Genomic DNA, 24,179 nt, shown 5'->3' on the forward strand with positions numbered 1-24,179 from the left:
TTGTAAAAGAGTAGGGGACCTTCAGAAAAGTAGATGGTGATGATTACGGAAAACTCCAGAAAGACACAAATTGACAGAAATTAGATAGCTGAGCTATCTGAGAAAAACTGAAAGGTTGGTACACAAGACATGAGTGGTAGGGAACATGAAAGGCCAGCAGGCTGTGTGGAGTAGTAAAATTAAGTCATCGGTGTCAGCAGAGTCTAGAATACTAACAAGGTAAGGACCAGGTAGCTGTAGCTTTATTCCTAAACCAAGGAATAAACTTGAAGCCTAGTCAAAAAAAAGAGCAAGAAAACATAAAATTGATTAGTTATGGACAAGGGCAGCAAAGGATGTCAACTACAGAAGGATACTGACCAAAAGGAATCCTTGACTAAAAAATCCCCTTGTTAGCAGCTCTTTGGGGAAGAGTTTAAATACAACCACTTACAATACAGAAAGCTATTGAAATTGTCCTCAATTACTTAGATGCTAATATCATTATAAAAAAATGAGACAATGTAAGAAGTGACTGGTTAAATGATAGAAAGCCATTTATCAACCGAATAGCAGCAGCCAAAGTTCCTAATCTTCCCTTTCATTGCCTGTTAAAAGATACACAACTATAGAGTATCTGCAGTCTCTTTAACCAGAATAATTTATGTTATACTATAAATAACCTGTTGCTCATAGGAATGAGAATGTATTGGCATAGTTTCAGAATTTTGTTTTTGAATATTTGAAGTGACTCTAGATTTCAATCACCCTTACCAACAAGAACAGGATGAGAATCTAGGGCAAAAACTAAACATATGGTATTTCCTTGTTTGCCATTCTTAATAAGTTTATCATACAATAGGGAAGACAAAAACTGTCTCCAAAAGCAACATAAATATTTAACAGAAAATTAATGACTACAGGATATATGAGAACACTCCATGTTCTGATGGCCCTTAGAAATGTTATCTGCAAATTATTTCAATCCTACTATTTTTCTGCAGACAAAGAAAATTTTCAATATTGTTACTTTTCAAGGTTGAGTTGACTACCTATTGCTTTTGTAACTTAGATGGCCTGATTCCTTTTTGGTCCTAGCAAAACCCCCCAAAAAGAGGGGGGATGGGGAGTCAGTAGGAATTTAGTTCAATATTTCAAGCACTAATTTTCACATTAAAACAAATCTTGTAATCAACTATCAACAAAAGGATTTTCTTTAATTTGAAGAAGAAATCTTAGGTTTAAGGGTATTGTTTAATGGTAACTTGAACCAAGTACTTTAAAAATCACTTGAAAAGTATTCTTTGATTATTAAGTCCAAGATTTCAATGAATTATTTTAAAGGAAACATATTTCAAGACATAATTATCCAAAACTTTGAAAGAAAAGATATGTATATCTGGAAGATATATTTTTGAAAAAATCAGGTTACAAAATAATTTTTATCAACGTGTAAAATTCCTCAAATGCTTTCTCCTTTCTATACTTACAGATGCCATAATGATGAAATAGCTGGGCTGCATCAGCAGGGATGCCTGAGATGGTGTGTGGACAGAAGCAAATGCTACTTAGGCTGCCATTTTAGCCGACTCCACCCAGGTGATAAATAAGGTGACACTTAAGCAGTGATTGAAAGACACTTTGTTTAAATATAATTTCCATATAGCAAACTAGTATATCAAACTAAAATAGTGCTCAATCAAATGATCCCAAGTACAAACTACTTCTAGCCCAGAAACGAGATGTTCTTTTACTCCTGTTAAAAGATAAGAAAGCAAAATAATACCCTAGGTACAGACAACAATGAGCTTCTCTGGAAAAAAAAACAAATACAGGAAAAGATCTTCAGTAATATCTAACCCTTTCTTTTCCTCTGCAAGCTCAGAGGAAGAATCGTCAAGTTAAATTGTCAGTATTTGATTACAAAGAAACAATATTTAGAAGCTGGGTGTGAAAATGTGATCTGTAAGAAAGATTAACCAAAATGCAATGTGTTTCTGGTTAACACAGTTATTTTTTAGCCACGAATAGGTTTCTGAATCCACTGAATAAGGATGCTGTTTAGCACACCACAGTGTAAATTATCTAAATAATAAGTTATGGACCTTGATAGCTGATTGGATAAAGAAGATGTGGTACATACACACAATGGAATACTACTCTACCATAAGAAAAGATGAAATACTGCCATTCGCGACAACGTGGATGGGTCTTGAGATCATGCTAAGCGAAATAAGCAGACAGAGAAAGTCAAGAACCAGATGACTTCACTCATATGTGGGATATAAAACTGAAGGCAACAAACAAACAAGACAAACAAATAAAGAAATAAAAACTCACAGACATAGACAACAGTTTGCTGGTTACCAAGGGGGAAGGGAGGATGGAAAAAGATGGTAAATGGGGTCAAATATATGGTGATGGAAGGAGAGCTGACTCTGGGTGGTGAACACACGATGCACTATATAGATGTTAACATTAATCCCGAATTATTAGTACATGGGTTTGTTTTTTTTTTAACATTATCCTCTATGCTTTCAGTATTTTAACAAATTTTAAAACACAAATTTGCTTGGTATAAATTAGGCTTATGATATGTAGATAATTATCATAATTGTTAGTCTCTGGGCTTTTCTATGACATATTTGAGAGGCACAGTTAAGAACAAGACAACTAAGATTCTTCTGTAGCTCAGGATACTAGCCTATCTGTTAGTATGGGGGAAAGGAGAAGGACCAAAGAAACTGTGAGTATAATTGATGACTTTTTGTTTTATCTCATTTTTTCTTTGTCAATTATTGAGAACTATGCTAATGATAACAAATGGTTCAATGGTAGGCAAATTAGAGAGACGGGGTAATTAACAAACTAGGTAATTTTCCCTTGAAGAATAATGTTACATATTTTTTCAAAGGAATGAACTGGTGATTCAGGGATTGCTGTTATCCAATGAATCATCAACCAGTCATTCAAAACATCTGTCTCTTTGTGGTCATCTTTTGTAGTTGAAATCAAAGCGCTCTTATAGTTCTAATGTATGTCTGTTCATATTGAAAATTTAATAAATAAAATGGTATATAATGATGAACAGAAGCCCTGAAGGTTATCAAAGCAACGGTCTTTTTGAATTACTATTATAGGATATAGATATACAGTGAAATCGCTTGTGTTGAATAGCAAAAATTATTGAAAAATCATGAGTTGCTATCATTATAGAAAGGTAAATCAAGAAATTTTGAGTCAAATTTCTTTGGAAAACAAGTTGTCCAGAAAAATAATAAAATAGTGAAGGCTGTCATTAATTGGAGAAAAACAAATATTAACATATTTCTTGAGAGTCTCAAATCTAAGTGATAAAGTACTAAAGGGGTATGTGTGTATAAAATAAAATAATATTTTATATATATGTGATGTTTTTTATATATTGATGTCATATATACGATGCCAGATATATGATGTCATATATATGATAAACATATATATGATGTCAGATAGATAGATATCTATCTATCTATCTTATTGGTGAAAGAACTCTTTAAATTTCAGACCCAGATCTTTTCCTTTACCAATGAAAAAACTCAGGCACAAAGACAGAACACTTAATTTTATGAAACGGAACATGTTCAGAAATTTACAAAATTTCCATCATTCCACTTCTAAAAGGTATTATTTTAGGGGTGCTATTTCCCAATGATGTATTAGCCTATTAACAGTGGTTTTCATGTTGCAGTATACAGAATCCTGTGATTCCAGAGGCGCCGCAAAGATCACAGGGGAGGGACCAAGAGGAAGGGTGTAATAGGAATCACTACTTCCTCTTCCACTTGGGTGGGTCTGCTTTTATCCATTTCATATGTTGGGATTCTGCCCAAGATTTCATTTAAAACAAGCATACCTCTGCTGAGTAAAAGTTTGCAAATCATTATAATTTCACCAGGATACAGCTGCTGTATGAAACAGACTTTTCCCACAGCTTAGGATCTGCCATGGTGTTCTTACAATCAACTCTTAAACACTTGGGGCATCTGATGAAACTCGTGGACTCTCTCTCTCCCCAGAAAACATCAAATAGGCACACATTTTTGCATCAAATTTAGCAGATTCATGGACTTCCTGAAATCTATTCACAGCTCCTGAGTTAATAACACCAACTTTAAAAGCTTTATTTAGAGGACTTAGGTAAGAAACTTCTGGTTGAAAAAGAATAAAAATTTGGAATTAATATTAGAGTGTGTTTGGAAAAGATAAGTAATTTTCAGCAAAGAATAACTTGTAGAACCAGTTTATCCTGCCTAATAAAAAGTTAAATGTCCTTTTGACAAACTTCAAGAATCCTACATACTCTTGCTGGCCATGCTGTTCTTTTGATTCATTCAACAGGTATTTATCAAGAACACTAGAGACACTGCTAGAGCAAATGCAAGTGAATGGTTTACGATACTTCCTTTAGGAGCCAGCTATTCTGGAGGACTTGAATAGTTTTCAATTCTTAGCATATTTTGCCACTTAACCCCTTTCTACCAGTTCTCAACACACACACACACACACACACACACACACACACACACACCTACCTTACTCTCTGCTGCAGTAAGTATCCCTTTGACTTACCTGGGCTGGATCAGGCCTGGCTGACGGAGCCTGGGCTGTCTCTTTAAGCTGCTCCCAGCCATGCTAGTATTGTGGGGTTCAATCAGAGGACAGTAGGGGTGTGCAGGGACACCGGGACTGCTGCACCACGGGCTACGATTGGGGAAAAGGGTTGGTGGGACTTCTTTTTCTCTGTAAAAGGAAAATTGAGCCCAAATTGAACCCAAAGGCATTTTATGCAGTGACATTAGTAATGAAGTTTCAATGAAAGTGAGCGCATGTTTTAAGACCAGAGAATATGGCTTTCTCAGATCTTGTGGGCAGCACTTGTATCACATCAGAAGCATTTGCCCTCAAAGGCATAACATAAATTCTGCACCTTTAGCCAGAGCCAGCTCTTGACCAGATGAAATTCCTAGGTGAGGTACCACTCCCTTCACTGAAGCACGAGTTGGTAATTTCATCTCTTCACCTCTCCACAGCCTTGCCTCTAAGAACAGTGCCATTGAAAAATGAAATGGCCAGTGGTGGTCTCAATATTACCTAGCGGAAATCACCAGCCTTTATTGTCCTCTGAGTATATCACTGCTTGCTCTGTGTTTTTATGTTTTAAAACATAAACACTATTATAGATTTTATGGGCCTATTCAAAACAGATTTTTTTTATTTTATTTTGGTGATTATTGATTTACCTATTCATCACATATCTACTTGTTACTCACTCCTTCCCATCTGCTGTTACCAATTTTGGGAAGGGGTCAATTTAAAAAATAAATAAAAAACCAAGCACCTTTTACCTCTTAAGAAAAACTTGAACTGGTTCCATCTGATGTTCTGAGTTATCTTTCTTAGAACGATCTTGTTTTTTTTCACTTGTAGTTGTAACTTCTGGCCAATGAAACTTGTACCTTTGAGATGTTGGACTTACTATCGAGCATCTCTCAAATTCAATGTCGGTGTCTAGTTTTTCCCATGCTTGCATCCAGTGAATAGGAGTGTACCAGGCAATGGCCTAACAAAAATGATTCATTAATATCAAATACTATAGGAGTTAAGAGTTTTTAAATGTCATAGGCTTATTGCAATAAAATTTCAAAGTCAAACTGTATGATGTCATTTGTCTATTGTGTAGTGAAACACGATGAGGATGTAATGAGACATCCTGACCTTAGTTTCCAATTCTGAAAATTACAAGCTGCATAACCTCAGGCAAGTTAGTGACTTGCTGTCTGTGTCCTTATACATAAAACGGGGAGGCTGGTAGTGGGGAATTGCTAATATGACGGTAGTTTGAGATTTGGTTAAGCTACTAAATTTTATAACTATAAAGAACTGTGCAATAATATTAATATGTTAAAATTTTAAATATTTAAGACACTATATATGCAATATATGTGTGTATATGCATGTATATGTTTTTGTGTGTGTATATATGTGTGTATATATGTGTGTATATAAATATATATATATAAATATATATATATATATATATATATATATATATATATATATATATATATATTTATTTCAGATGGGGAGATGGATAGTATTACCAGAATGAGAGACATGTAGAGGAGACCATGGTCTCCAGGCTAGAATCCTAAGTGGGACTGACTATTAAGGGGACCCATGACCACTAAAGCTGGAATTCGTTTTGGTTTCTTGAATACAAGTGTGGCATGTGCACACATATACATGTAAAAATTATTCAGGAAAATCATGTGTAGGGACTAACAATTATCTCTTTGTTCAACATGAGATAATTAAGCACAAAAGTGTTCTTGTGATATGTTTTTAAGTTTATAAAATTAGAAGTTTGTGGTTTATGCTGTAGCCATTGAAACACCCTCTGCTTTGATTAACAAATTAATGAGACATAAAGGCAATGCCAGGCACATTCAGCCAAGCTAGGCTATGGCAGAGAAAGAAACTGATGAAATCTTTTTCAAAAAGTTCAATTTCATGGATCACAGCAGGAAAACTCTACTTTCGATTTAGCTCCTCAGTTAGGGAGTACCTTCTTTAGCAGCTCAGAGACATTTGTGTTGAAAATATATCCATGATCTTTTTAGGGCAATCTCCCTCAATTAGATGGTGAGCTTTTCCTAGACAAGAACATTTTATTTCTCCTTACATTATAGGGGCTTAAAACATTTGAGGACAATGACAGTGTGATAAAATAAAATGATACAGTTTTAATTACACCTCTGGAATGTTGCCCATATGAACCTTGTAGGCTATTTTTCATACACTAGAAAAATTCTTAGAGTTAGAATGCCTGGTTTTATTTTAGTTCTGTCATTTCACCAGTCATGTGACCTTGAGCAAGCCATTTAACTTTCCAAGCTCCATTGTAAAATACTTAAACAATCTAAATCAAATGAGATAATGTATATATAAACGGCCCTTCAATGGGCTCCTACAAAACAGGAGCAGTCTGTTCCATATCTGAATCTCTAATGCAAAACAATGTATTGGGAAAGTTCCAGGCATTCGATATTCAAATATTTAAGACACTGGTTCCTAATTTTTTCAGTGCCTATTAGTTTTTTGACATATAACATAGAGGCTACAAATCCTAAAGGAAAACAAAGTGACTGGTGAAAAAACTCTAGCTCTGTTTAAAAATCTATATAATCATAGAATCTTAGTGATTACATTGTATAAACTCTTATGTTATATATTAGGAAACAGAATAAAGTTTACATAGTTAACTCATGGCAGAGCAGAACTAAATCTACCTTTGTATTACACCACATGATTGGTAGCTATGTTAAATATTAACCATTGCCATGTTAGTGATGACTCAAAAAGTAGTGTGTCATATGTTATTTTAGGTTTCTTTTTATAAAATGACCCATGACCCATAATAAAACTTCTTTAGTCAAGTCCAGAAACAGAACCTATTCTAATTTGTATGACTGGCTATTGTTTTACAGAAGTGTGCGGGCCCTGTAACTTTTCCCACAAGATACGGGTTAATTTCTTAAGTTATATAAATAGTAATTCCAGGGTCATGATAAGACGTTGGGTCTGTCGGTGTGTTAGGATGTTTATGGAATGTAGCAACCTATCTTTTCAAGGGAAATCTCACAACTGCAGAGAGTGAGGTCCAGTATCACAGGTGTGAGAATAGGAATGAATTTGTTGTTAAGAAAAAAACGGGTGGGGGAAAACTCTATGTTTCCTTTACATTAGGGTCTTAGGTTGACAAAGTCACATTTCAGTGTAATTAATGGAAATATTTTTTATTTGAATTAGATAATGTTGATTGCTTTACCATGGGGTAGGAATTCCAATAGGACCTGAATTTGAAAAAGGCTTGAGCTGAGGTATGAGGATGAGTCGGGTTTACTAGATACAAAGAGAATGAAAGAGAGTCTACGGAAAGGCACGAGCATGTGCAAAGGCCCTGTAGCTTGAGGGAGCAACTAAGTACTGGACAGTAAATGAAGGGAAAGAAGGCCAGTGTGGTTTGAAAAGAGAGCACAGAAAAGCAAGGAGAGGGGTGAGTTAGGGAGGAGGAAAGGGACAGGACCACTATGATTCAGGTCAGCTGGGTGAAGTCCCTCTCATCCTGCAGACTCAGAATAAGTGCTTTCTCCTCTCTAATGCTCTTCGTCACGCTTTCCTTTACAGCGTTCATATCTCTAACCTAGGCTATCACACTCTGCGCATACCTGCATAATTCTATTAACGCACTGTTTCACTGTAATGCAATTGTTTATTGTTACATATCAATTGCTACTACTGGACTCTGGGTTTTCTGAGGACAGGAACCATGCAATAGCTATGCTCCTTCTTTTTTTTTTTTTTCTTTTTTCCAGTGCCTGACAAAATGCTTGGCAGATACTAAACACATCTAAGTATTTCCCATATGAATCAATCAATCAAGTTCACTCTTTCACTGGCAAACAAAATCATTTGTATTTACATCGTCTTGCAGAAATGGTCTAATTCGATACAAATATATGCAAAGTCGTTCAAACCACTCAGTAAAAGGGGAGTCTAATTTCAAAGTTTAATTCAGTTACAGGGAATGACAATTGACCAAAATGTGCCTTCTAGGAGCTCAGGGACCTGGTCTGTCTAATTCAACAGTCCAGTGCCTGGAACAGTGTGTATACAAAGTAGAAACCCCAAAATTGTTTGCAGAGTGGATAAATGGGTGGATAAATATAATCAAAGGTCTGAAACAAGAATGTCATAATCCTAACCTATGTTTTGCTAATAATTTCTTAAATGGCTTAGTAAATACTTAGATGTATAGCCTTATTATCAGTAAAAGCCATTGGAAGTACTAAAAAATTCAGTTTGAGCCCACAAAAATATTGAAAGGTAAGTGAGTGAAGGCTGCAAAATTACATCTAATGAGCGTTATCTCCATCTAATGACAACTGCTTGTTCTCATAGAATGACATTAAATGGCTCAATAAATTAGCAAATGTACTGTAAAGCGGTAGTCAATCTAAGTAAGCAGAAGGTATAACGTAGCAAGAAAGAAACTCTGAAATAGAATGCAATCAATATATTGTGTGGATTAGTAGTTATATGGCATAGTAAGTTAGATTGGGAGTGAGAAAAAGGGCAGAGATTTAAGAAAAATCCAAAGAATGGTTTTGTAAGAATAGTACCTTTTTTGTTGTAAAAAGAGACCCCTTTAAACTTTCCTGGTGCATCTTTGGGTATATATTTATGCTAATATTATACCAAGTAAAAGAGTGAAAATATAAAATTGTCAAATATTGCGAATGACTCACTAATTTATTACTAACACAATTTTATAGTGAATAAAGTATATTCATAAAGTGTTGGTTCTTCTGTTAGAATGTTAGTATTTTGAGGGCAGATATCCTGTCATATTCTATGTTACATTCCTGACACTATTACAGGCCTTAGAATAGAGAAGAATCTCAATAAACTTTTGAGAAATAGGTAAATGAATAGAAAAGGCTTGTACATGGTTCCTTCCTTTCTTACCCTGCTCTACAGGCTAACTACCATAAATAAAATCCATCTTTGACTCTGAAGTTTGAAATGGTTTCTTAGAAATATGATATAACAAAATTATTTTTGCCCAATTAAATGTAAGCAGTGTTTGGTATTTTGGCACTGGGAGGAGGGTGCTGTTGATTTGTTGACGTTTTGGGACAGTTAGTGATGGTTCTATCCAAGCTTTTAGGGATGGAAAAATAATTAAGTGAGCCAAGGGGAGAAGAGGAACGAAAGGAGACTGTCCATTTAAAAACTATTATTAAGTACCAGATACTGACCTCACCATTAGGTTTGCACAGGATTGTCGTACAATTCGGGCTTGTGCTAAACTTGTTTTCTTCCTTCCAAAGAAAATCTGATGGTGGCTGATGCTTTGCTTCAGATGCTGCTGCCCAGACCTGTTAGAAAATAGTTTGATAATGACAAATGTCATTGGAATTCAATATGGTTTTGTAAATGTCAAAGGGTTATTGCAACGTTATCTTCCTGAATATATGAGGTGTTAAAATATAATGACTATATAATATATAATGTCAAGCTGTATAACACTAACTACTATGGTACGTGGTTTAAAGGAAAGTACAAGGAAGAGGAAAAACCCTCCAGTATCAACTAATTATCTCTTCTCTAGGTAAACAATCTCTGCTTTTCTTCTAAGGATTATGTTTGCTTAATTTTAGGAACTTAGGTATTTAATTTTAATAGATAAATCATAAAAACAAAGGATACTGTACAACAAATTGAAGAAAGCTAAGGAAATTTAATTATGGGTATAACTTTACATACAGAGATGGACAATGTGGTACAATTAGCCACCACCAACAAAACGTCACAGTTTACATAGCGATTGAATGATGAAGAAACCACTGGTGCTGAGCCATAGTCTGACCAGGAAAATGACATTTTTCTGTGCAATTCTAGTTCATAGTATTTATATCTTATACTCACTGTTACTGTGGAATTGGCCTGCATTGTGATATTTGAAAGGAATCGGTACAAAGAGACTGTTTGTCCATTCACATTTTGCCGGAGTATATGATTTCCAATCTCCAGTTCTTTGTCAATGGAAGAGTTAATGAGCTTCACGAATAAACCCTTGGTGTTCACTTCAGCTATTTTAATGTCTCCAAGAGCACTAGAAAAACACAAAGATTATAAGGTGCCTTCAGATAAGCATGTCTTTAGTTTATTTTAACAACTGAATAACATATATGTTTTGGAAGTTGTTCCTAAGCTATCTATTCTATTGGACAAATTCTATGTAGAAAGAGTGTATTTTGTAATCTAAGACAAATGCCTTGATCTCTTAGTTCTGTGTGTTTATCTGTGCAATAAAATCATCTCCTTCCCATAACATAATTAAAGGAAACTTAAAAAGTGCTTTAGGTATCAAGGTATAAATGCCATAGGAAGGTATGATTATTATTTAAATTCTACTGTTCATCATAAAATTACTGAGACATGAAACTCTCAAATAGATCAAGAGCTAAGTTAAACCAGAGAGTTTATTTCTGATAAAGTTACTGTGAATATGACTAGCAACTATATGCTTGAAAGAATTTGCAAACAACACATTACATAAAAATAAGATGGTATTATTTTTCCTACTAACACACGTTAAAAGCTTAGTATGTACCCAGGGACCAGGGTAAACATTTATATATAAGCATTTTGCAGGGTGTGGGTCAAAATCTATTAGTACCTCATGAAATCCTTTTGGTGGGTTACGGACATCATTTTAAAAATAAAATATACCCCTACCAATAATAATAACCAATGCTTATTATTTGCCAGGCACTTTTTAAAGATTATATATATATATATATATATATATATATATATATATATATATATAATTTCATATTCACAATTTCAAAATCCAAAAAGGTCTGAAAAACCAAAAACTTTAAAAAACACATTTGAAGCAAAATCTGACCTGAATCCTTTGGTGGCAAAACGTGACCTGAAACTGAGGTGAGTCTGTTTATAGTCTTTATTCACAGTTTGTGTGAATATTCGTATGTGTGGCTGTGGAAGTATTAATGTCTGATTGAAATAAATCAGATAAAAACATATACCATATGATTTCACTTATATGTGGAACCTAAAAAAACAATATAAATGAACAAGCAAACTCATAGAATCAGAGAACATTTTGATGATTGTCAAATGGGAGAGGCTGGGGCATGGGTTGAAGGGGGGAATGGATTAAGAAGCACATATTGGTAGTTACAAAATAGTCGTGGGGATGTAAAATATAGCATAAGGAATATAGTCAAATAGTCAATAATATTGTAATAACTTTTATAATGTCAGATGGGTACTAGATTTATTGGGGTGATTATTTTGTAAGTTATATAAATGTCTAATCACTATGTTGTACACTGGAAACTCATATAATATTGTATGTCAACTATAATTGAAAAATAAAATATATATATATTAAAAATGTAAAAAAACATGCATATAAGTCTTTTAAAAAATTTTTGCCCCAAATGACACAATTTTTAACATAAATGAATAATTTAAGTGTTTTCAGATGGCTGATAGAACACTTTAGGCATTCATTACAGTTAAATGGTAATAGTGGTTGATTTTAGGAAATCTGACCTAAGGGGGAAAAAGTTTCCCTTATTTTTGACCCTCTACTCTGGTTAACAACTTCTTGTAACCCTCTGACACCTGCTATCAATATGCAATTTACAATTCAAATCTGTTGTTCATGCAAAAAGAAAAGCAAGATTAAGTAACTGTATAGATGAGTCAGCTTTTATTTTAGTTCTAATATCAACTTTTTTCCAGATTAATTCTTTTACCATAGATACTAACAACATAAAAATGAACCAGTGAATTAAAAGACTACCTTTCTCCTTCTATCTTTAACTCGAGATCCTAGTAGAAGAAAAAAAGATACTGAATCCATCTGAATGATTTGCCAATAATAAAAAAGATCCTTGAATAATTGAGTTGATTTATTTGTAGGGATTATGTAGTGCTCTTTTTCTCTGGCATCTTGAAGAATTAAAATTCCTTGTTTGGTTCCTTAGAAAGTTATATTGATTCCTTTTAATTGCTCAGAACATGAAACAGTTCATATAATATTTCAATAATTACTTAGGGTTTTAGATGAACTCATGGATATTATAATAGATTAGAACTTGGTTTCCTATTGTTTAATTGCTCTTACCTCAATGGAAGATATTAAATAATTCAAATGAATATGTACCTTGACCTAGACTGGCTCACTTCTTCAAGAACCATAGAAAAGTGCTTCCAAGTTTTCTTAGCATGAGATGAGTCTGTAGTAAATTTCTTTGAATTGCCAAACAAAGATAGGAAATAATCCTCTCCTTCCCCAGTCACAGCTGGCCCAGAAGCATGAAACAACAGAGTCTCTTTCTTTGGAATTATAATGCTGTTGACTCCTTTCAGAGAAATCAAAGAGGGAAAAAATAGAGAGAGAAGTGAAAAAAAGGACATTAAAAGAACCCAAAGCCACTATCGTTATTCTTTGCTTCTACAAAATTATATTCTTTATACATTGTGTGATCACTGCCACACTAAATGAAGATCATTAAAAGCTTTAAACCAAAGTCTATAAAATAACCAGAAATGATTATTTTTAGAGATACTCAATTCTTAGAGATTATTTCAGTTATCTGAAACTATTAATTATATAGTCAGCATAATAACTATTTAACTGATTATTTAGTTGTAATAGAAGCATCATAACTTTTTGAGTAGTTAAAACATTTGAGTCTCTCAAATTTGGATATGTTATATATAAATATAAGTTTATTCTATTTCATATTAGCTATTCTCTCCATATCGCTAACCATAAATTAAAGCTTTAAATGAGTCCTTTCATACCAATGGTTAATACTTTTGCCAGGTAAAGACTTAAATTTCCTCTCATCAACTAAAATACTTTATTGGAAAAATAAAGTAATGGTTAATCAGATTCTAGTATCCTCTTGGAAATCTGCTCCTTTAAAATTCTCATTACTAAGATTCAAACACAAGATAGGTTCCATGAGTTTGCATAGAAAGAACCATGCTGGGTAAATCCAATAATGTAAAGAGAGAATAACACTACAGAGAGACGTCATGATGAAGTGGATAGAGCAGTATGTCTTTAAGGATTTAGACAGACCTGCAACTGTATCCTAGCTCTGTCACTTACTAAGCTAAGTGATTTAAACTTTCCAATTCTTAGTTTTCCTGAAAATAAAATAAGGATAATACCACCTTGATAAGGTGATGTAAGAACTCAAGGGAATGTAGGTAAGTGTCTAGCAGTGTCTATTATTTAGCAGGTACTCCATGAATGATAGCTATTACTGTATGACGGTGGCTTTGGTTAGTGTGACTATTGGTCCAAAATCACCAAAAGATTAACACAATCTATTTTGTTTAGAAGAAATGTTTGGAATTGAATTAGTTTATTTCCAGTCAAGTGAGTATTTACTTTAATCCTTAAATTACTTTGGGCTGAATATACAGCAGCTCTTTTAACAGCTCATCCTGAAGGAAGAAAACTTTTGTATTCTAAAAGGAAAGAAGACATTAATCTTAGTCCCAGTCATTATTTCACCAAGAGGAACAGATGGAGGGCCGGCCCAGTGGCTCAGGCGGTTAGAGCTCCATGCTCCTAACTCCGAAGGCTGCCGGTTCGATTCCCACATGGACCAGTGGGTTCTCAACCACAAGGTTGCCAGTTCAATTCCTCGAGTCCCACAAGGGAAGGTGGGCTGTGCCCCCTGCAACTAGCAATGGCAACCGGACCTGGAGCTGAGCTGCGCCCTCCACAGCTAAGACTGAAAGGACAACAACTTGACTTGGAAAAAAGCCCTGGAAGTACACACTGTTCCCCAATAAAGTCCTGTTCCCCTTCCCCAATAAAATCTTAAAAAAAAAAAAAAAAAGAGGAACAGATGGAAATGAACCAAATGCAGCAAGTCACAGCAAACTCAGACATCCATCTACAGAAGCAGAATCTACAGTAACTCCAAAAGTCTACATCCTAGCACAACTCTCATCTTGCAAGGGGAAACCAGTCTTATTTTGTTTTTTCTCCCACAATACTAGGAGCTTTCACAAGTTAACCCAAATATAGAACATAGGCCATGATCATACAGTGCCAAAGGATGGAAAATATCCCCTCTCTAGATGTAAAAATTTGTATTTTCACTTTTAAGCATATGGATTTGGTCATTGCTAAAGGGTCAGTGTGAAGTTAGGAGGTTTCTTTGAGAAGTGTGTCTCAGGCATGCAAACAATGAAGTATGGGGAATACGACAATAACAGCAGTAGGTTAGAATCCTATATAACAATATGTCAGAGGCTTAGAAAAATGCCAGAAACAAAATCAAATACAGGTTAGCAACAGCCAGGCTGCAAATGTCCACAGCATGGTAGAGGAAAATGGAGGCATCAAGTCAAGAGTATGTTTTGTGCCCAATTTTGAAACTTGTTAGTTAACTGGTAAATGAAATACAGATCCCAAATCCAGCCTATTCTTTGAGAAGGTGCTTACAGATACATTCAGATTCACAACATATTTTTATTGAGTACTTACCATGAGCTAGGTGATTTTCATAAACATGTCATTTTATCCTTAGGAAGTAGATATTATCATCCCCATTTTGCAGTTGTGAAAAATGGGACTCAGAGATGCTAAATCCCTTACCTAATGTATCACACTGTAGGCAGCAGAAAGGTCCTTTATTTCCACAGACAGTGGTCTTTTTTAGTAAACTACAACATACCCTCAAGTACCCTATCGTGTGGATACTGCTGAGGGCATTGTTGGCAACTTGATCTCATCCTGTCATAGTACTGTTGCTATTTTCCTCTCTTTCACATTCTTGATTGTGTCTCCCTGGTCTCTCCACCATTTCACCTACTTTATTTTTCTTCTTTCTTTCATTATTCTGTCTTTTCTTTACCTAAGCCCTAAATCTCCTAAAGTCACAAAGTACACAAGACATTGCTTAATCTTTCTGGTAGCATTCAGAAGAAGAGAAGTTACTGCTATATACCATGTTTTCCTGAAAATAAGACCTAGCTGGACAATCAGCTCTAATGCGTCTTTTGGAGCAAAAATTAATATCAGACTCGGTCTTATTTTACTATAAGACCAGGTCTAATCTAATCTAATCTAATCTAATCTAATCTAATCTAATCTAATCTAATCTAATACCGGATCTTATATTAATTTTTGCTTCAAAAGATGCATTAGAGCTGATTGTCCGGCTAGGTCTTATTTTCGGGGAAACAGGGTATTAGATTTTTTTAATTATCTAGCAATTCTAGAACATCTAAGCAGTCAACCCATGAACCATTATGATAACTCAAGATATTTTAATCAGGAGGATGATATATTTGGCCACATGCATTTATGTGACTGGAATATGACTCCAGTGCTAGGACCAGCAGTAAACACTGTCAAGTTACTCTGCATATGACATCAAGAAATTAGTATTATTGGAAACAAATAATAAAATATCATTCTGGCTTTTAGACACATAAAGAATCTATTGAACTATATGCTTTAAAAACAGTCTATAAAATTCGGTACATGTTTTGCTTACCTGAGCTGCTTTCTGATGGGGAATAGCTCACTATGGTTGATTTAGGAGCCTTTGCTGCAATTGTTGGTATATTTACTCCACTAAACAGAGGGCTGGATAGAGAGTAACTGAGAGGCACGTCAGTGGATAACGATCGTGATGATGGCAGGACTGTGGTATCTGAATCTGTCATACTTGAAAAAAAATGTACTGAAGGTGATAGTGTTCTTGGGAGATTGGCATGTGCACCTTCTCTTCTGTGTACAGAAATTAGTATAATGAACAAAATAAGAACGTCACAATGAATACACTATGAACAAAGAGGCATGAAATATCGTTACCCAGAGTTCTGCTTTTCAAAGGTATTATGCATCTAACATAAGCACAAGAACATTTTATATTTCTAGTTTTAATAATCTAAATAGAATACTTTAGTATCAAATCAAAACATGCTTTTTTTTCCTTTTAAAAATCAATAAATTCCTACTGTAGATGGTTTTGAAAAAGTGTAAAAATAGAAAGAAGACAATAAAAATCAACCCCAAATTTTACCATTTTCTTCCAAGCTTTTCAATGTATTTTTAAACACAAAATTGAGACTGTATAAACCCTTTATATCCCACCTTCAGCACTCATTAGATCATATTTCCCTTTTCTATTAACATAAAACTATTATAATTCCTGTTTAATATATCACTGTTTACTATACTTTTTTCCTTAATTTAACTCATGCTTGAAATAATTTTCCTCTTTTTATAACAATTCTAGAGCTAAAGTCTATTTTCACATACTCTGCAATTAATAACTATAAATAGAGTACACGTGTGCACCTATGTGTGTGTGTGTGTGTGTATGTGTGTGTGTGTGTGAATGTCGAAGGGATTAGCAGAAAAGAGGGAGAAGAAAGGCTTAATTTCCAGGTACAATTTTTATAAGTAAATCTTACTCTGAACAAAGGTTTTCCTTTTTTTTCTTATAAATGTAAAAGCATTTATTAACTAGTACACAGCCATTTAAGGATTTTTTTTAAATTTATTGGGGTGACAATTGTTAGTGAAATTACATAGATTTCAGGTGTACAATTCTGTACTACATCATCTATAAATCCCATTGTGTGTTCACCACCCAGAGTCAGTTCTCCTTCCATCACCATATATTTATGCACAGCCATTTAAACAAAGTCCCTAAACTACAGTACAATTATTTTACAAATAAAAGAATATTTTCATGGCATAGATTATGAAAAGGCTTATGACAACTTCATGTTAAGAGTCACGTTGAGACTCTTCTCAGTAAACTAAAAGCCATCTGTGTGTGTGTGTGTGTGTGTGTGTGTGTGTGTGTGTAATGTTTGAATTGTGAACAAAGTTCTGGGATTCAAAACCTTTTAGCTCTCTGAAAAACTGGATAAATCACCAGCTCAAGCACCCCCTTTCTGGGGGTCATATATCTCACTGTAACTCAGGAGCTAAGTATTTTATCTCCATGCATTGTCTCTATTTTGTTTTCCAGAGTTCCTATAAAGTTATTTTAGCCAGTATTCTGTTTTTTGTTTTGTTTTGTTTTTTCTTTTTTCTCCAAATGTTTCCATAAGGGAACAGGGCCTGGAGCTTCCTAATCTGCTATCTTGCTAACGTCAGTCTCAGTCTCTCTGTTTACCAAGAGATATTCACAATCATTTTGTTCTACAATGTATAAGTTCCTTCATGAGAAATATTGTACCTGGAGAGTTTTGTACTCACAACCAAACTTCTCTAAATGTACCTCTCAGGAGGCACAGACATCTCTGGCAAATTATTTTTTATAATTAAATGGCATTGGCTTTAAACATTGCATTATTAATAGCCCGGTACTTATTAAGCTTGAGCACTTGCCTTCTGCTGACACTTCAAGCTCTCATCTTTGTCAGAAAAGGTCTAACCCATGAAGATACACTAGAGTATGACTGTGGTGATATTAGGAAGAAGACTATAGAGATCGATGGTCAAATTACAAATATTTCATCTCTGTCCAACCTGAGACAGGGTCAAATGACATGATATCTCCCTGACACTGGCTAGAATAAGCAGAAAAAGTACTTTTCTCTTTCAAAGTTTCTTACATCTGGGTTTCATTATAGACAAACTGGTTATATCTTTTCAACATGTTCATTTTATAAGTTCTGAATTTTTTTTTCTTCCTTCAGTAAAACAATAGCATTTCCAAATAAATTTAATTCCACAAAAGATTCCCAACAAGCTTTGCAAATGTTGCAATTACAGTAATCTGGCGTAGGGCCAGGGGTGTTCTTATTTTTGTATATGAATAAGAAACGTCTAATGGCTGCACACATCTTCAGAGGACCTGAGATATTTCAGGAAGATATGTTCATGATGCAGCCCATTTTCTGAAAACCAGATCCTTTTGGAAGATGAGAGATTTAGCCTAGTGCTTAGTTAGTGTCTCTTTAGCACATGGAATTTTCCAAGTCCCTCCTTGGTATTTAGCTCCCTCTGTAATTGATTAGCACTAAACCAGAAGCAGTTATGCAAGTTCAATTTCAGCATTTCAATGTTATTTTGGGAGATGCTACATTGGTGATACCGGCAACAATCATTTCTCAGATGACCTCTAAAAATAAATGTCTTTTTTCAAATGGACTTGAACGGAACAGTAAACACAGAACATGTAAGTAACATTAGCTTTAAATTGTATATATTCAAGACTGCAGTTGCAGCTTTTATTTGACACCTTCACAGACGTTTCCAAAACCAAAATTCTCTAGCAATTCTTTGTCCTCAGGTCAGTAAAGTGGTTCTAAAGAAATTGTCTGCCAATTGCCTGAACATGTTAGATATGAGCCTTGGACTCTCAACCAGATCTGATATGATGATCTGCCTAAATGCATTTTTATATTACTCAAGAACTGAAACTTATAAAACAGTGGTTGGGGAAATAGTTGCATGTTACAGTCAATTTTAGAAAATGTGTGGAATCAATTCTAGTTCTAACTACTTCATTAGGTGTTTTGAAACAAGAGGTCAAGTACTCCACCATTGCCCTCTAAAACTCAGACACGTCTGTCCTCTCATTTGTGCCATTCTTACTGTGCCTGTTTCTTCATTTTAGCTTTCTGCTCACAGACTTCACTCTGCAGGGCCCCTGACGTTTCCTGAATGGTTCGTATATCTTTCATCTTGGCTAGAAGAGAAGTCTCTTTTCTTTCCTGGGAAAATGGATCATGACATTAGGCAATGAATATAACTGAGGTTCAAGCCAGACTTTCTTTTTCAAGTGACCTCACCCGTTAATCTAACTACCTCAGAGCACCTGCCAGATTTAATGATTTCTTTACCACGCTGGTGCCAGGACCAGGATTCTAATGGGAATATGTAAGTCTCGACATAGCCAATACTGATATTGGCTAAGGCTATTAGACAACTCAAGGTGAAGGTGTGACGCATTCACTGGGAGCAGCTCAGGAGGCAGGGTGGTAACCTAGCATGGCTATCTTTGTGACTACAACTTTGATATCTGGCCACCACTGCCTGTTAGAACACTAGGAGAAAATGTCACCATAGTTACAAGGTTCCAGCCTCTCAACAATTGCTATGTTGCTTCTGTACTTGCTTTGCAGTTTGCAGACATTAAATAAGGTTATCTGATTTTAGGAGAGCTATATCTCCCACCATACGAACTTTGGCACCAAAATGTTTGATATCCTACTGGCATTTTGGATTTCTGAGGGTCAAGGCTAGTATGTAATAAATGTTGGGGAGTTAATCACTGTTTTTAAATGTTTATTTTAAACCATTTTTTGGTATTGTTTGACAAACACTCTTTAAATACATGGTAACAGCCAGACAACAGGAAGAGAAAATGTATATACTTTTAAGGCAAAACAATAAATAAATAAACATATACATAAATAAAACAAGAACCATACTGGTAGAAATAGTGAGAGCAAAACCAGGAGAACTAAATTCTCCTAGTTATGCTGGCAGTATGATTAAATCACTTAATTCAGATTCCACTTTGAATAGAGAGATCCACACTTAATGTTTCATGATAATGAGGGTATAAGAATAACATTAACATTTACAAAAGTACATGATTGTATACCATGATATGATATATTAATGATAATGATTATTGGATAAGTTAATTCAAAAAATACTCAAATGAGCATCTACCATATATAGCAGAAAACAGAAAGGTAGTAGAAATAAAAATTCCTGCTTCAAGGAATAATGATAAAACATTTCCAATTTAGATTAGAAAAATGGCTTTCACTTAGACTAATAAACAATATTTAATACAAAGGACAATGAACAAAGTAACTGTTTTAATAAATCAAAAGAAAAATACAAGAGCTATATCACGCAATGAAGCAAGTCAACTAGCGGAGGATAAACATTTGACTATATTTTCTCCATCTCAGAGATGAAGCGTAATTTCTTATAAGCATTATGGGCCAATTGTGTAAACATAGCATAAAGAGATTTATAAATTTTACTTATGCACAGAAAATAATTACAAATGGATTTATTATTTCTTGCCACTACTCCAGTTTCCCTAACTCTACCATCTGTCCAGATGGTTTGCTAGCTGTTAAAATTTCTATACTTGAACTACATATATTAGCATGAAGTCACTATGATCACATTTGTTTTATCATAGAGCTTACTCACATTTTCCAACATAGTTTAGAGGAACACATTCATGTCAACTGAGAAAAACTTTGGAAAGCTTTAAGTTTGTTAATGTTTCAATAGTCATTCCCCATACAGGATATTTTCCTTATTTCCTTTCCCAAAATTATAGCATATATGCAACTAAAACCAATTTCCTCTTTTCCTGTTGCTTGAACTCAGTGGTTTTCAACAGGGGGATGAAGTGAACCACAGGGGGCATTTTGTAAATATGAGGAGACACTAATACCAGTCATAAAGATTTGGTGGGGTGCCACTGGCTTTTAGTGGACAGGAGCCTGATGCTAAATTTATGCAATGTGACAGATAATCTTATTCAGCAAAGAATTTTCCCATGTATCACATGATTTGCCAGAGAATCATGCAGATGAAAAATAGTTCATAATTATCTGAACCTAATGCCTAACTCTATATTACACATAAATACAAAATATTTCCACACACTTTTAACATATACCAATTTTTTCCAGGAAGTAACAATTTACTGTTTATATTGAGGGAAGATTGTATACTGGTTTGTTCAGTCCTTTTGCAAGAGTTGTTCATCAGTTTGGAAAAATTACATCATCAATGGTAATACAACTTGGTGTATTCATGTGGTTGATGTAACTTACCTGACATAGGTAATACTAGTAGCAACCACAACAACAACAAAATCAACCTGAATCTGATGAATCCTCTAACTTACATATACGCCGAGAACCGAAGAGCACATTAGCTAATAGGTTAAGAGATTCAAAAAACAGCCTTCATAATTTGTGGATATAATTTATATTCTAATTCAAGTAAACTGTAAAAAAATTAGACATTGGAAACTTAAGCACACTGAATATTTAATGATATTAAGGAATAGCTGTTAAATATTTTAGATGTATTATGACATTATGATTTTATTTCTTAAAGAGAATCCTTATAGTTTAGAGACACATACAGAAACATTTATAGATAAAATGATATGATGTATGGATTTGCTTCAAAATAATACAGAGGGTAGTGAGTGGAGATAGAAGAAAAAGATGGGCTATGACATAATTGTTGAAGCTGGCTGACGGGTACATGGAGGTTCATTATGTGTTACTTTTTCTGTAGATGTTTGAAATTCTCTATAGTCAAAAGGCTAAGAAAGGCAGGACCATTTTAGGATGTGTAGACTTCAAACATTGATAGCATCATTATCATGGCTGTCTCTAGTTCAGGAAAATAGAATCAAGCAAGAGCTGAAAGGGAAAGACAGAAACATTTAGTGTTTGTGGAGTGCAACAGCCCTTACATAGGTTCTTTCAATACAGCTCTGGAACATGGGAATTTCCCCGTTTTCCCAAATGAGGAAATGTAAGTTCAGGGAGATGAATATGTCTTCTAAGGTTATATGGCCAGTAGATGGCAGACCCAGGATTTGCTCTCACATCCATTTGTTACAAACGCCCCTTCACTATACTCGGTTTCTCTGCTATAATTCCTGTCTAGTATCTTCCTAACTCCTTCCATGTTAACTGCCTAATCAATTATCTACTCCTGAACCAGCTTATCTACTCCTGATTTTTCTCTCTACTCTGGTCTCAAATGACTTTCTCCTCTAGCTTCCAGACTCTGGGTCAATTTTCTGTCTGGCTTTACTCTCTGTTGGGAAAACACCAGAATTCTGCATGAGAAATTTAAGCTCCATAAGAGTAGATATAAAGTAAAATAGGATTATGAAAACTGAATTTTATATTGTGATCTTTTACCTTGATTAAGAAAAAAATGAAAAGTGGCAAAATACCACATTCAACAATTAAAAAACAACAGGCAAAGCATTACATGTACATAATTTTTAAAACTGAAAAACACAAAGAACTGGCTTTATGTCTTCTAGTCCCGTCTCCACATATGGAGAACATTTGCACACTAGGGGATTTTATTAAATTGGTATATAAATAAAATGCCTTGTGTGAATGAAGGCTGTATATATAAAGAGAATTTCCCTTCCCTCTCAGGCCATGGGTGGGACTTTCCAAATTGAGTAATATGCAGTTGTGGATTATGATTTAAAACATGACATGTTCCACTATCTAAGATTCAAAGAATTTGTATATATAGGAATATAGTTTCACATTTGCACCCACATAAATATAGTATAAATTCCTGTTGTAAAGCATCTTGCTAGTAAAATAATGTACTGGGTTGATTCATTTCCTTCACAGATTGACGTGTAAACAACACAGCCTCGGACATAGCTGTTATTATTTTACCGTAAGGTCCTACTGGAGGTGTTCACAGAGAGAATAAAAGACCATTTATTGTGAGATTTAAGTTTCAGATAGTTTTTCCAAATACCTTCATGGGACTTCTCAATCAAAAATTCTATTAGCACAGCACTAAGATCTTAGGTCTGCCTATGTGGTATTCAAACAGTCATTTGAATCCTCAGACATTCATACCAATTTGAGCAACGGTTCATAAATAACTGCATACTTACTTTACATATAGGGTACACGTATGGTAGGCTTAGCCTTCATCTACAAATCTTTTCTATCCATGTTCTTTAGAGGAATACAGTGTTGTTCTAAGACGGGATCTCAGCCTTGTTCAGGAGGCAGAGATCCAGAACACGTGGTCTTATTTGCAGAATACCATGTTTTTGGTAAAATATTTTTAAAAATACAAATCAATATATTTTTTATTTAATCTATACACTATTTTCATATATTTGTACTAGCAAAAAGAAATCCATCTTACATTATTTATATACCATAGAAACTCACAATCAACAGCTCACATGTCTTAAAACAAAAGAAAACACCCAACCAACTGCTAAACCAAGAACAAATGGTTGGTTTTGAGTTTTCTTATTGATGTGGATTTCCAATTTCATTTTCTTCTGTCATCTACAGGAAACCATTAGCAGAACATTGGTGTCTGGAGTCCAAGATTTGTATTAATAAAAAATTACTGGAGAACAATTTGAATTGAGAAATGCTATCCACTAACTTTTTCCCCCTCTGCAAACAGGGTAAAACAATCATGATTCAATACTATAGTTGAATGTTCCCTCTCTACAACTTATGAAACATTTGAGCCCCAAAAGAGCCCTGTGTGAGAAGCACTGGATTACAGGAATATGAAAGAGAGCTTTTAGAAGCATGAACCTTACCCACGGCTTCAGGCACAAATAGAAGACTGTATGGAGCCCAGCCAAGTTCAGTACAGAACCACACAAGACAAGCGGAGGCCTAAACCCTGCCTTCTCTTCCTCTCTGGTCACCATGCACGCCACAAATATGATCATGATAGCTCCTGTTATCATTATTCTTACTGATGATGGCAATAGGTGGCAAGGAGGCGTACAGTTCACTATGAGGGTATTAGTTAT

The 24,179-nt window shown here is 34.6% G+C and overlaps 1 protein-coding gene across 10 annotated transcripts in view; it reads right to left on the reverse strand.

Moving 5' to 3' along the window:
* LMNTD1 (lamin tail domain containing 1) overlaps positions 1-24,179 on the reverse strand; it is a 387,606-nt gene that overhangs the window by 88,830 nt on the left and 274,597 nt on the right. For 6 of the 10 annotated variants that reach the window (XM_074325915.2, XM_088798463.1, XM_019737656.3 and 3 more), the window contains 7 exons: positions 19,223-19,341; positions 16,158-16,393; positions 12,791-12,989; positions 10,513-10,699; positions 9,843-9,962; positions 5,367-5,581; positions 4,591-4,761 (listed from right to left, as the gene is read on the reverse strand). In XM_074325915.2, the coding sequence (XP_074182016.2) occupies positions 4,591-4,761; positions 5,367-5,581; positions 9,843-9,962; positions 10,513-10,699; positions 12,791-12,989; positions 16,158-16,393; positions 19,223-19,341 (1,247 nt within the window). The remainder of the gene's footprint in view (positions 1-4,590; positions 4,762-5,366; positions 5,582-9,842; positions 9,963-10,512; positions 10,700-12,790; positions 12,990-16,157; positions 16,394-19,222; positions 19,342-24,179) is intronic. The other 4 variants (XM_088798497.1, XM_088798503.1, XM_088798492.1 and 1 more) reach the window with 1 other exon arrangement.

The sequence above is a fragment of the Rhinolophus sinicus genome, chromosome 1 (assembly GCF_057876585.1).
Source record: "Rhinolophus sinicus isolate RSI-liver-muscle chromosome 1, RSI-T2T, whole genome shotgun sequence".
In the NCBI taxonomy this organism is placed as follows: domain Eukaryota; kingdom Metazoa; phylum Chordata; class Mammalia; order Chiroptera; family Rhinolophidae; genus Rhinolophus; species Rhinolophus sinicus.